The sequence below is a fragment of the Pristis pectinata genome, chromosome 6 (genome assembly GCF_009764475.1).
Source record: "Pristis pectinata isolate sPriPec2 chromosome 6, sPriPec2.1.pri, whole genome shotgun sequence".
Taxonomy (NCBI): Eukaryota; Metazoa; Chordata; class Chondrichthyes; order Rhinopristiformes; family Pristidae; genus Pristis; species Pristis pectinata.
In genome coordinates, this window is record NC_067410.1 from 23,417,816 (window position 1) to 23,433,195 (window position 15,380).

The following is a 15,380-nucleotide window of genomic DNA, read 5'->3' on the forward strand; positions in this document are numbered from 1 at the left end:
CCTTGCGGAGCAGCCTTGGGAATATCCCATCAGGCTGCAGGGACTTACCTGTCCTAATATTTTCTAACAGCTCCAACACATCCTCTCTTGATATCTACGTGCTCTAGAACATTAACCTTACCAACACTGTCCTCTGCGTTATCAAGGCCCCTCTCCTTGGTGAATACTGAAGAGAAGTAACCTCACCCACTTCCACAGCTTCCAGGCACATCCTCCCACCTTTGTTTCTAATTGGTCCTACCTTTACTCTCGTCATCCTTCTGCTCTTCATGTACGTGAAAAAAGCCCTGGGATTTTCCTTAACCATACTCGCCAAGGCCTTTTCATGTCCCCTTCTTGATCTCCTCAGCCCCTTCTTAAGTTCCTTCCTTGCTACCCAATAATCCTCAAGAGCCCTATCTGATCCTTGCTGCCTACACCTTATGTATACTGCCTTCTTCCTCCTAACTAGTTGTTCCACCTCTTTTGTCACCCATGGTTCCTTCACCCTGCCATTCTTTCTCTGCCTCACCGGGACAAATTTATCCCTAACATTCTGCAAGAAATCCCTGAACAACGACCATATCTCCATAGTACATTTCCCTTCGAAAGTGTCATCCCAGTTTACACTCCCAAGTTCTAGCCTTATAGCCTCATAATTTGCCCTTCCCCAATGAAATATCTTCCTGTCCTCTTTGCTCCTATCCTTGTCCATGACAATGCTAAAGGTTAGGGAGCAGTGGTCATCGTCCCCCAAATGCTCACCCACTGAGCGATCTGTCACCTGACCCAGTTCATTACCTAGTACTAGATCTAATATGACATTCCCTCTAGTCAGCCTGTCAACATACTGTGACAGGAATCCGTCCTGGACACACTTAACAAACTCCGCCCTGTCTACACCTTTGGCACTAAGCAGGTGCCAATCAATATTTGGGAAGTTGAAGTCTCCCATGATAACAACCCTGTTATTCTTGCATCTTTCCAAAATCTGCCTCCCAATCTGCTCCTCAGTATCCCTGCTGCTACCAGGGGGCCTACAGAATACTCCCAGTAGAGTAACAGCTCCTTTCTTGTTCCTAACTTCCACCCATACTGACTCTGGAGAGGATCCTTCTACATTATCCACCCTTTCTGCAGCTGTAATAGTATCCCTGACTAGTAGCGCCACCCCTCCTCCTCTTCTGCCCCCCTCCCTATTCCTTTTAAAACACTGAAATCCAGGAATATTCAATATCCATTCCTGCCCTGGTGACAGCCAAGTCTCTATAAGAGCCACAATATCATAGTTCCATGTGCTTATCCAAGCTCTCAGTTCATCACTCTTATTCCTGACGTTTCTTGCATTTAAGTAAATGCACTTTAGCCCATCCACCTTTCTACTTTTATACCCCGTACTCTGCTTCTCCTTCCTCAAAGCCTCTCTACATGTTAGATCTGACTTTTCCATATCCACTTCTTCCTCTGACCTACCCCTCCGGTTCCCATCCCCCTTGCAAACTAGTTTAAACCCTCCCAACCACCCTAGCAAACCTGCCTGCAAGGATATCGGCCCCCCTCGGTTCAGGTGTAACCCGCCCTCTCTGTACAGGTCCCACCTTCGCCAGAAGAAATCCCAATGATCCACAAACTTAAGACCTTCCCTCCTGCACCAAATCCTCAGCCACGCATTCATCTGCCATCTCCTCCTATTCTTACCTTCACTATCACGTGGCACTGGCAGCAATCCCAAGATTGCTACCCTTGAGGTCCTGCTCTTCAGCCTTCCGCCTAGCTCCCTAAACTCACTTCTCAGGACCTCATCCCTCTTCCTATCTATGTCGTTGGTACCAACGTGAACCACGACTTCTGGCTGTTCTCCCTCCCGCTCAAGGATACTGTGGACCTGATCAGAGACATCCCGGACCCTGGCATCTGGGAGGCAACATACCATCCGGGATTCATGCTCACTTCCACAGAATCTCCTATCTGTTTCCCTGACTATCGAGTCCCCTATCACTACTGCCCTCCTCTTCTCCTCCCTTCCCTTCTGAGCAGCAGGACCAGTCCCAGTGCCAGAGACCTGGTTACTGCTGCTTGATCCCTGCAGGTCATCCCCCTCAACAGCTTCCAAAGCGGAAAACCTGTTACTGAGGGGAACAGCCTCTGGGGTCCTCTGCATTATCTGCCTGTTCCCTTGTTTTTCTTTTTCTCTCCCCTGACAGTCACCCTTCTATCTGCTTCCTGAACCCTAGAAGTATCTGCTCTAAGGGGGGGTGACTGTTTCCTGATGCACAGTATCTACATAACTCTCTCCCTCCCTGATGCTCCGCAGTGTTCGAAGCTGTGGCTCCAGCTCATCAATTGTGAGCAGAAGTTCCTCCAGCCTCTAGCACTTACTGCAGAAGTGGTCACCGTGCACCACAGCAGGGTTCACTAGCTCCCACATCATGCAGCTGCAGCACATCGCCATGTCCTCCATCTGAAACTATTCTTTCCCAACCTAGCTGCATTCTACTTAAAAGGTATAACAATAAAGGTAAACCTTACCTTTACTTACCAGCTACTCACCCGCCTCGCCCTGTTACCGCCTAAGCCCGTTGAGCCAAAGCCCGATCACTCTGCTCCCTCTCACTCCGCAGCCCGCTCCAAACGCTGCCTGCTGGATATGGCAGTCTTCGTTTTAAACTGCCCGCGCGCTAACTGCTGACGTCACGCGCCTGTGCAGTCCTGCCCCACTATTCCCGATGAGAATTAATGGAAAAAAAACTTATCTGTTCCGAAGTCCCGACTCCTGCCCCTCGACCATATTTCTATAATAGCTATAATATCACAATCCCATGTACCTATCCATGCCCTGAGCTCAAATGCCTCATCCGTCAGGTTTCTTGCATGAAAATAAATGCAGTTTAGCCTATCAGACCTTCCTTGCTCCTTGTCCTACCCTTGCCTGACCTCCCTTCTGGATTTGCTCACTTTAACTTCTATAATTGCCTCACCTTTCTCATCTACCACACCACCACTTTGGGTTCCACCCCAAGCCAGACTAGCTTAAACCGTCCCGAGTAACTCAAGCAAATCTCCCCATCAGGTTGTTGGTCCCCTTCCAGTTCAGGTGCAATGCATCTTCTTGTAGAGGTCACCTCTGGCGCAGAAGAGATCCCAATGATCTAAGAACTTGAATCCCTCCCTCCTGCACCAGCTCTTTAGCCACAAATTCATTTGCCCTATCCTCCTATTTCTACCCTCACCAGCGCTTAGTACCAGAAGTGATCCAGAGATCACAACCTTTGAGATCCTGCTTTTTAACCTTCTGCCTAAATCTACATTCACTCTGCAAGACCTTGTCTCATTCACTACCTATGTCATTGGTACCAATGACCTCTGATGTCTTACCCTTTCTCTTGAGAACGTTCTGCAATTATTCGGAGACATCCTTGACCCTGGCACTTAGGAGGCAACATACCATCCCACAGTCCTGTTCGCAGCCACAGAATCACCCATATGCCCCTCTAATTATCGAGTCTCCCATCGCAACAGTTCTCCTTGATTCCATCTTCCCCTGCTGTGCATCAGAGCCGGTCGCTGTGCCACAGACCTGGCTGCTGCTGTCCTCCAAAAGACTATGCCCCCAACAGTGTCCAAAACTATATACTTGTTACTGAAGGGCATGGCCACAGGGGAATCCTGCACTCTCCGTCTAACCCTTTTCTGGTGGTCACTCAACTACCTACTGCCCGTAGCTTTGTTGTGACCACCAAACTGAAGCTCCTGTCTATGATGCTCTCAGCCTCATGGATGCTCCTGAACGAGTCCAACTACAGCTCCAGCTGCTTGATGTGGTCAGTCAGGAGCTGCAGCTTGACAAGCTTCCCACAGGTATAGTAATGACTGCTGTGACTCCCATCTCTAAGACTACTGAGGAAAATAAAAGATCTTACCTTACCACTGCTTAGCCTCCTTGCCAAATCGTCTCAAGACAAAACCTCCACAATAACACCTCAAACACAGCACTTCAACCTCACAACTGTCACTCTTAAAATGGCTGCTCCAAAACATTTGAAAGTATTTTTTTATTATGCAGAAAGATTTGAGTAAAAGCTCAGAAATGATAAATAAATATAATGCTACAGTACCTTTCTCGTTAATCCACCTTGAACATATTCAACACCAATGGCCTTGGTACCATCAAATAAAATTTTAGTTACAAACGTTTTCACTTCTGCTGTTAAGTTGCTGCGTGTGAAACTGGGGCGCAAATACGCACTAGCCGCACTCCATCTCCGTCCTGAAATACAGGAAAATTTTGATTGAAAATAATAAACCAACTATTTCTGTTGCATAAGTTAATATTATATATAATGACCAAACAAAAAAAATGTAAAACAAGCATTACAAACTGATTAACTTGTAGAGGCCAACTTACATTAATTATGAAACCTCTTAAATATACTTCACAGTAATCATTGCTGATTCTCTTTTAAATAGATTTGCAAAGATTTGACACCATGAGTAATTATTTAAAATCAATTACACCATAAATATATTTCTGCTTAGACATTACAATCATATGGCCTGTGACATACCTTGCATAATATTTGTGCTTAAAACTGGCTCTAGAACTACATGCAGTTACCAAAATTCAGACATCTCAGGATTACTTATGCTTTTATCATTATTTCATGGATGGCCTATGCTATTTCAAAAGCAGAGTTTTACAAAGAGTGTCTTGTGCATTACTGATCACGTGGATAGTTCCCACATCAGAAGGACATTATTAGCAATTTGAAATATATGCAAAGTAATGGGAATGAGGATTAAACTTCTTCCACATTGTCCATAATGACAAAGCAGCACAGTACTTTCAACAGGGCACAACCCGACCTAAGGGGTTTGGTTATCTAGTACTGCGCTAGTGTTGCCAAGAAACCAAGCTAAATGGACAGAGACTTAGAACTTCAGAAGAAAATAAGATAGGAAAAAGGAGGCATGAAATATCCTTGCCAAGGTTAAGGAGAATCCTAAAACATTCTGTAACTTTATCAGAAGTAAGAGGGCAGCTGGGGGAAAAAACATAGAAACATAGAAAACCTACAGCACAATTCAGGACCTTCAGCCCACAAAGCTGTACCGAACATGTCCCTACCCTAGAAATTACTAGGCTTACCCATAGCCCTCTATTTTGCTCAGTTCCATGTACCTATCCAACAGTCTCTTAAAAGACCCTATCGTATCCACCTCCATCACCGTTGCCAGCAGCCCATTCCACGCACTCACCACTCTCTGAGTAAAAAACTTACCCTTGACATCTCCTCTATACCTACTCCCCAGCACCTTAAACCCATGTCCTCTTGTGGCCACCATTTCAGCCCTGGGGAAAAGCCTCTGACTATCCACCCGATCAATGCCTCTCATCATCTTATATACCTCTATCAGGTCCCTCCTCATCCTCCGTCGCTCCAAGGAGAAAAGGCCGAGTTCCCTCAACCTGCTTTCATAAGGCATGCTCTGCATTCCAGGCAGCGTCCTTGTAAATCTCCTCTACACCCTTTCTATGGCTTCCACATCCTTCCTGTAGTGAGGTGACCAGAACTGAGCACAGTACTCCAAGTAAGGTCTGACCAGGGTCCTATATAGCTGCAACAATACCTCTCAGCTCCTAAATTCAATTCCACAATTGATGAAGGACAATACACCATATGCCTTCTTAACCACAGAGTCAACCTGTGCAGCTGCTTTGAGCATCCTATGGACTCGGACCCCAAGATCCCTCTGATCCTCCACACTGCCAAGAGTCCTGCCATTAATACTATATTCTGCCATCATATTTGACCTACCAAAATGAACCACTTCACATTTATCTGGGTTGAACTGCATCTGCCACTTCTCAACCCAGCTTTGCATCCTATCTACCTCTGACAGCCCTCTATACTATCCACAACACCTCCAACCTTTGTGTCATCTGCAAACTTACTAACCCATCCCTCCACTTCCTCATCCAGGTTGTTTATAAAAATCATAAAGAGTAAGGGTCCCAGAACAGATCCCTGAGGTACACCACTGGTCACTGACCTCCATGCAAAATACGACCCTTCAACAACCACTCTTTGCCTTCTGTGGGCCAGCCAGTTCTGGATCCACATTGCAATGTCCCCTTGGATCCCATGCCTCTTTACTTTCTCAATAAGCCTTGCATGGGGTACCTTATCAAATGCCTTGCTGAGATCCATATACACTATATCTACTGCTCTCCCTTCATCTATGTGTTTAGTCACATCCTCAAAAAATTCAATCAGGCTCGTAAGGCAGGACTTGCCCTTGACAAAGCCATGCTGACTATTCCTAATCATATTATACCTCTCTAAATGTTCATAAATCCTGCCTCTCAGGATCTTCTCCATCAGTTTACCAACCACTGAGGTAAGTCTCACTGGTCTATAATTTCCTGGGCTATCTCTACTCCCTTTCTTGAATAAGGGAATAACATCCGCAACCCTCCAATCTTCTGGAACCTCTCCAGTCTCCATCGATGATGCAAAGATCATCGTCAGAGGCTCCACAATCTCTTCCCTCGCATCCCACAGCAGCCTGGTGTACATCTCATCCGGTCCCGGCAACTTATCCAACTTGATGCTTTCCAATAGTTTCAGTACCTCCTCTTTCCTAATATCTACATGCTCAAGCTTTTCAGCCTGCTGCAATTCCTCGCTACAATCCCCCAGATCTTTTTCCGTAGTGAATACTGATGTAAAGTATTCATTAAGTACCTCCGCTACTTCTTCCGGATCCATACACACTTTCCCACTGCTGCACTTGATAGGTCCTATTCTTTCGCTTCTTATCCTCTTGCTCTTCACATACTCGTAGAATGCCTTGGGGTTTTCCTTAATCCTGCCCGCCAAGGCCTTCTCATATCCCCTCCTGGCTCTCCTAATTTCCTTCTTAAGCTCCTTCCTGTTAGCCTTATATTCTTCCAGATCTCTAACATTACCTAGCTCTCTGAACCTTTTGTAAGCTTTTCTTTTCCTTTTGACTAGATTTATTATAGCCTTTGTACACTACGGTTCCTGTATCCTCTCTTGACTCCCCTGAATCATTGGAACATGCCTATGCAGAACTCCACACAAATATCCCCTGAATATTTGCCACATTTCTTCCATACTTTTCCCTGAGAACATCTGTTCCCAATTTAATCCTCCAATTTCCTGCCTGACAGCCTCATAATTCCCTTCACTCCAAGTAAATGCCTTTCTAGTCTGTCTGTTCCATCATAAAATACAAGTTCCATCTCTATCCCTGGCTCCTCCTGGAGGCTAAAGCATATAGTTCTGCTCCATCCTGAATGCCTACTCCTATCTCTATAACAACTGTGCAACTCTACTCATCCTAGCTCATCCATGGCTGAAATTTTTACTGATGGCCATTCTTATCTCTATCTGACCCATTCCAATCCACTTCTGGACGGCCTTGAAGTTCTACACTAAACTTGAGGTGATCTAAAACTCTACTGCCCACATCCACACTCACACCAAGTCCTTCCTCATGCTTCGGCTTCCTGACTTGGACTACTTCCCAGCTAACCATTTCCCACTGACTTTCAAAATTCTCATTCCTATATTTGAATCCATCGTAGCCACCATCTTCCTCCATATGCCATACCATCTTTAATCGTCTTAAGTCCTATAACCAGAGATATCAGCATTCCCCAAACATTCTGAATCGTTGTAAAAAGCATGAGATTTTGGAAAGGCAAATGGTGTCTAACAAACTGAAATTTTTGATTAAGCAACAGAAAGGGTCAATGAGGGAAATGGGGTTGCTGTGATATATATTGAATTCCAAAAAGCATTTCACAAGGTGTCACACAATAGGTTTGATATAGACATTGAAATCAATCCCCGCATTTTTAATTACTCTACCAGTGGCTAACGTGTCTTCACAGCAGGCATGGTAGTGTAGCAGTTAGCATAACGCTATTACAGCACCAGTGACCTGGGTTCAATTCCGGCCACCGTCTGTAAGGGGTCTGTACGTTCTCCCTGTGTCTGCATGGGTTTCCTCCCATATTCCAAAGACGTACGGGTTAGGAAGTGGTGGGCATGCTATGTTGGCACCGGAAGTGTGGCTACACTTGTGGTCTGCCCCCAGAACACTCTATGCAAAAGATGTATTTCACTGTGTGTTTCGATGTACATGTGACTAATAAAGATATCTTGTCTTAATATAAGAGTTATGCCAAAGTAAGAAAAGCTAAACCAAGGTTACTGTCTGACTTGAAGATGGTTGCAAATGATTCCATAATTTTCCATCAAAGAAGATTGGAAAACTGTATTTGTGTCCTGGCTTACAGCTGTTCTTCAATTAATGCCAATAAGGCTGATTAATTAGTTACTCACATCAAGATATCTGGGATCCTATCATGCACAAGCAAGCTGCTATGTGCTGTACTTGCACATGTTACATTAACTGCACTTCAAAAACAATCAACTCACTCAGAAATGCTTTAGGACATCTTGAGATCCTGAATCATATCATAAAATACAAGTTCTTTATTTATTTCTCTTCAATAATTTCAGGGAAAATTAGCAATTGCAGAATTATATTTTGGTATTAAAAGGCTAGTTATTCAGCTGTATTTGAATCTGGAATGAAAATGCTTTGCTTTCCAAAAAAAGGTGATTAATGATAAACTCATGCAACTTTCCTCCCTTGCACAGTAATATATCAAAAAGTGACCATTTATTTACTTGAGGAAATGTCTTAAATTAATTTAAGAAAACAGAACATCACCACAGCGCTAAGGAAGGGAAGGTGAAAGTTTTTAACCAAAAGCAACCAATGCCATTATAATCAGAGAGGAGTGGGGAAGGACAATCAAGGAGCACCAAGTGCAGAAAATACTCATAACTCATAATGGTTCTTCTCTTCACAACAAATCTACAGCTACAGGTTGGATGACCTGAGCATGTCAGAGAAGTAGTGTAAAGCTAATCAAGTCAGCACAAGAACAGCAACTGAGATATACGACCTGGCAAATGAAGACACACAGCTCCTGCAAGTGCAAAGTATAGTGAAAAGTGACTAAACATAGGATAATCTTCCCCTGGAGTGTTTCCATTACAGCAACTTTCAGATATTGTCAGTAAAATGGGCTTATAGAAGGTAGTTTGCAGAATTGCATAAACAAATGCACAGGCATTTACACTGGCTAATGAGATGTTACTTGTTTTGGAAGTATTAAAAGTTTCGCCAGTTTAGGTGCGTTGTATTTGACTCACTTTGTTTCAACTTAAAAAATCATAAACGTTTCGTGCGCATTTCCATAATTACAAGAAGGTTAAATAAAACTTCTGCCAATTCTTCAAATTATCAAACAGAGCAAAATAAATAGGATATAATATTTGACTAGTAATACCTTTGAAAATTGTCATATCCATCCAACCAACTCCCTCCTGCTGAAATCCATTCATGTCATCAGTAAATGGGTAGCCAGCTTGTTGCCCAGCCTCAAGAAAAGCAAAATGAAGAGGATGATTTGTCTTTCCCCGTGATACATGTAATGGTCCATTTCCCCCTCTATACTGGTCAGCTCCCAGTTCATGGCACTGTGCTCTCCTAAAGTATGGAAGGCAATGTTCATAATCCCAACCAGTGGCACCTTGTTTCTCCCAGCGATTATAATCTTCTGCATGTCCACGGATATATACCATTGCATTCAAAGAAGACGATCCTCCCCAAACACGGCCTCTTGGCCAGTACATTACACGGTTATTCATGTGTTTTTGAGCTGTAGTATGGTAATACCAGTTGTACTTGTCATCACAAAGATTGTATATCAAGGCAGCTGGCATATGAATCTTCCACATCAGTCGCTTGCTACTCAATAGCGTATCTTTCGGCCCTGCTTCTAAAAGGAGCACCGAATCATTGCTGTCTTCAGAAAGGCGGTTTGCCAGGACGCATCCTGCAGAACCTGCTCCGACTATTATGTAGTTGAACGCTGATGTCTCTGCAGCATAGGTTTTAGCCAATACGTTTAAGTTCTGGTGCTGTAGGGATCTAATTAATAAACTGCTTGCCACATTCGCTTTTGCGAACCCAATCAATCTATTCATGGTTCTTGCTGCGAGCTGTGTGTGCATTAAAATTGTTCTGAAAGTGTAGAATATCTTGTTTGTTCTGATTTATATTGGCTCGACCTATTGGTCTTGTTTTTTTTTATGGCTGCAGGTACAAAGTGCAGTGATATGTACTGGAATTGTTCATTCAAAGCCGTTGCTCTTGGCAATCTATGGAGAGATCAAAAGAACTATTCCTTGAGATTCACGAAACATGAAAATCATCTAATACAACACAAAAAAATAAGGAAAACAACCATACACAATATACACGAGTTCATGATTCAACAAAAGTAAATGGAATGTGTAAAATATTTAAAACAACTGAATCTGCTAACATTTCAAAGAAAGATTTTCAGGAATCATGATCAGCAACTGTGATCAATATATCAAATTCAAAAACAAAAACAACCATTAAAGTTGAACAGTTCAAAGTCAGTCTACTGGCTGAACTATGCAACAGACAGCTTCATGACACACCCAGTTGCTGCTGGGTAGCAATGGTCATTGTGAGATCTAAGTAACCAAAGGTCAGTGCATTAATGATTTCTGTGAGATACTCATTACCCCAAACAGTTAGGAATTTCATTTTACAGCACCTAACACCGGATTATTCCACCACACACAAGCTTTATATTCCTACACCTATCCAGTGAATTGCAAGAATCATTGCTATAAATAACTGCCTTTCCACAATATTCACTTGCCAAAACTTCAGTAAATCATTAATTTTCAACTGTAGAATTTATTTTTTGAGTTACGACAATAAAAAGCAGCTTCAACATGACTTCTTTTGTCTCTTCTAAGTTTATTTCCTTTTTATTTGGTGTCATCCACAGACAAATACTCACTTCCCAGAGTCACTGATAACACATACTATCCCACCTAAAAGACAATAGTATCAATCAATTGAGAAATCTTTCCTGCCAATCTACCAACAAGGAAACTTTCTTCAATTCAAAAATCTTCCTTTTCTAAAACAAGATCTAATCTTCGAGAAACAAAGGACTCCAGATGCTGGAATCTAGATGAGAAACACAACGATACTGGAGGAACTCAGCAGGCCAGCAGCATCTGTGGAGAAAAGCAGGTGGTCAACATTTCAGGTCAGAACCCATCTTCAGGACTGAAGGTAGGAAAAGGGGAAGCCCAGTATATAGGAGGGAAAAGTAGAGCAGTGATAGGTGGATTTAATCTTCAACTGAATCCATGATTCATTGAAGAAACAAACAGTAAAAATGACAGGTTATGTGAAATGCAAGCTGTTGTAATGCAGACACAACCTACATGCCATAGAAGATTAAAGGTTAAGTCAAATGATCGTAGAACAATAAAGAACCCAGCTGAAAGAAGATGGCTATTTTGGATTCCCTGCCTTAGACCAGGTATCAACACCAACACCAATACAAACCTCAACCCTCGACATTAGGCCTGCTTCAGTGTGAAATGCCACACTATTTGCAGGCTGCTTATGTGCAGACTCCATGCAAGACTTAGAACAAAATTTGCACATGTCCCACCCCTGGATTGTTTAGCCCGTTACATTTTTGTTAAAATTCCACTGGGAAGCACTCAAAAATCTTGTGTTACTTAACAGAACAGAAGCAATACGAAACCTTGTTTCCTGTGATAGTTTTGTATTAAAGATATTTAAAGTTCTGTTCTGGAGAGGCTTGTAATGGTTGAAGCCAGACAAGACCTTAAATCCATGTTGGCTTGCCCAACAGAGACTGGCTGCTTAACAGCACAGATATATATCCTGATCTTCAGTTCCACAAAGCATGTAGTCTAATGATCACGTGGAATTGGGCATATTATGCTGACATTGATTGAAAATTGGTTATTGGACAGTAAACGAAAAATGGGAATAAACAGATTGTTCTCACGTCGACAGATGTGCCCAGGAGGCGAAAACATGGCAGGAGGAGGAAATGATATTAAAAATCACTTTGGTGAACATAACAAAAAACCAATGGATTTGGAAATGGTGAGAAATTGGAAAGCGTTAATGTTTAAAAGAACCTCGGTGTGCTTGTGCACAAGTCACTGAATGCAACATGCAAGTACAGCAAGTAATTAGCTTATGGTTCCATTAAGATTAGTCAGATCCTGCCTTAATGGAGCTACCTTAAAGCAGCCAAAGTTCTTATGTTCTTTTTCAAAACATTCTTAGGCAGACCCTCTAGATCAAGGAAGATTGATTACTTCCACTCCAGTTTTATGGCTTCTCAGGTGACTGATGACATCAATGTGGAAAGCACAGACTCACCCACAGATGAGGCAGGATATGCCCAAGAGGGTGGATGGGCAGGCGAGTAGTTTGTGAGGTGGTGCACTCCTTCTGCCATTTACACAAGACTTCTGTGCGCTCCTGCTGCGTGGCTCCTCCTCCACTTTGAGAGGTCATGAGCCAGGGATCGTGAGGAGTTAGTGGGGATGTAAGATGGACAGATAAATGGCGAATGGAATTTAATCCTGATAAGTGGGAAGTGATGCAGTGGGAGGATTAACAGCGCAGGGCATACATAATGTATAGTAGGGCCCTGGGGAATATTGAAGAAGAGGAAAATTGGTGTACAAGTCCAAGATCCCAGAAGACAGCAGCACAGGTTGATAAGGTGATGAAAAAGGTGTGTGGGATACTTGCTTTCATTAGCCAGGGCAAAGAATGCAAGAGCAGGGAGGTTATGGTACAACTTCACAAAACTATAGTTAGACCATAGCTGGAAAACTATACAGGCGACTCTTGCATTCCAGGGGATTGTCTTCCTCGAAAACGTACCGTGATTTTCTGTAATATTAAGTTATGTTATTTGTGTATGTGTCAAGAAAAGCAAGGATTATTTACTTTTTTAAAATTCATAAGAGCAAGTTTTTATTATGTATTTGAGCTTCTTTGGTAGTGATTTGTGAATTCAGTAAGGGTGAATTTCTGTTACCTGAACTGCTCTAAGGTGGGATTACCTGTATGCAGTTCTGGTCACCACAGTATTGGAAGGGAATGATTGCACTGGAGAAGGAGCAGAGGAGGTTTATCAAGATGTTGCCTCGGATTAAGTGTTTCAGTTAGGGAACTAATAGTGGGATACAAAATTCAGGGGCATAAATAGGATAAATAGGAGAAAACCTTTCCCTATAGCAGAGGTAATTAAAACTAGAGGGCATAGTTTAGGGTAACTGTTAACAGGTTTAGAGAAGATCTGAGAAAAAGGTTTTGTATCCAGAAAGTGGTTGGAATCAGCAATACACTGCCTGAGAGGGTGGTGGAGGCAGGTGTTATCACAATATTTAAGAAGTATCTAAACAAGCACCTGAATCACCAAGGCATACAGGGCTATGGACTAAGTGATGGTAAATGGGAATAGTATAGATAGTTACTCGATGGTTAGCATGGACATATTGGGCTGAAGGGCCTTTCCTGTGCTCAGTGAATCTATATTGCATTTCTTCAAGGAGGTTTTAAGCATATCCATAAATCTTTTCCTCTTTTCCCAGTAATCTCTTTCCACGCAGAGCTCAGAAATGAATGTCTGATAAGAACATAAGAAATAAGAGCAGGGGTAGGTCATCTAGCCCGTCGTGCCTGCTCCCCCAGTCAATAAGATCATGGCTGATCAGGCCGTGGACGCAGATCCACCTACCTGCCTTTCCCCAAAACCCTTAATTCCCCTACTATGCAAAAAATCTATCTAACTCTGTCTTAAATATATTTAATGAAGTAGCTTCCACTGCACCCCTGGGCAGAACATTCCACAAATTCACTACTCTCTGGGAAAAGCAGTTTCTCCTCATCTGTCCTAAATCTATTCCCCTGAATCTTGAGGCTATGTCCCCTAGTTCTCGTCTCACCTCCCAGTGGAAACAACCTTCCTGTCTCTAGCTTATCTATCCGTTTCATAATTTTACATGTTTCTATAAGATCCCCTCTCATTCTTCTGAATTCCAGCGAGTATAGTCCCAGGCGACTCAATCTCTCCTCATAGGCTAACCCCCTCATCTCCAGAATCAATCTGATGAACCTCCTCTGCACCGCCTCCAAAGCCAGTGTATCCTTCCTCAAGTAAGGAGACCAGAACTGCACATAGTACTCCAGGTGTGGCCTCACCAGCACCCTGTACAGTTGCAGCATAACCTCCCTGCTCTTACATTCAATCCCTCTAGCAATGAAGGCCAACATTCCATTTGCCTTCTTGATAACCTGTTGCACCTACAAACCAACCTTTGCGATTCATGCACAGGCACTCCCAAGTCCCTCTGCAAAACAGCATGCTGCAGTTTTTCACTATTTAAATAATAATCTGATCTTCTATTTTTCCTTCCAAAGTGGATGACCTCGCATTTACCAACATTGTACTCCATCTGCCAGACCCTTGCCCACTCACTTAATCTATCGACATCTCTCTGCAGACTCTCTGCCTCCTCTGCACAATTTGCTTTTGCACTCAGTTTAGTGTCATCAGCAAACTTAGATATGCTACACTCGGTCCCCTCTTCCAAATCGTTAATGTATATCATGAGCAGTTGCGGGCCGAGCACTGACCCAGGCGGCACCCCGCTTACTACTGATTGCCAACCAGAGAAATGCCCATTTATCTCAACTCTCTGCCTTCTTTTGGTTAATCAATCCTCTATCCATGCTAATACATAACCCCCAACTCCATGCATCCTTTTCTTATGGATATGTCTTCTATGTAGCACTTTATCAAACGCATTCTGGAAATCTAAGTATACAACATTCACCTGTTCCCCTCTATCCACTGTGCTCATTATATCCTCAAAGAACTCCAGTAAGTTTGTCAAACAGGACCTGCCCTTCCTGCATCCATGCTGTGTCTGCCTGATGGAACCACTTCCATCCAGATGTCTCACTATTTCTTCCTTGATGATAGCTTCAAGCATTTTCCCAACTACAGACATTAAGCTAACTGGCCTATAGTTACCCGACTTTTGCCTACATTCTTTTTTTAAACAGTGGCCTGACATTCACTGTCTTCCAATCTGCTGGGACCTGCCCAGAGTCCAGAGTTTTGGTAACTTATCACAAACGCCTCTACTATTACTTCTGCCATTTCTTTCAGTACCCCGGGATGCATCCCATCAGGACCAGGGGACTTGTCTACCTTTAGGCCCACTAGTTTGCTTGTCACTACCTCTTTAGTGACAGCAATTTTAACGAGGTCCTCACCTCTCATTGCATCTATAACATCTCTCTTTGGCATGTTAGATGTGTCCTCCACTGTGAAGACAGACACAAAATAGTCCTTCAAGGCCTCGGCCATTTCCACATTACCCAATATTAATTCC

General features: G+C 43.1%; 1 protein-coding gene across 1 annotated transcript in view; it reads right to left on the reverse strand.

Moving 5' to 3' along the window:
- The window catches only part of chdh (choline dehydrogenase), a 49,209-nt gene that overhangs the window by 27,966 nt on the left and 5,863 nt on the right, over positions 1 to 15,380 (reverse strand). Inside the window, exons 2-3 of the mRNA XM_052018885.1 lie at positions 9,374 to 10,247; positions 4,095 to 4,246 (exon numbers count right to left, since the gene is read on the reverse strand). Coding sequence (XP_051874845.1) covers positions 4,095 to 4,246; positions 9,374 to 10,100 — 879 coding nt within the window. The 5' untranslated portion in view covers positions 10,101 to 10,247. The remainder of the gene's footprint in view (positions 1 to 4,094; positions 4,247 to 9,373; positions 10,248 to 15,380) is intronic.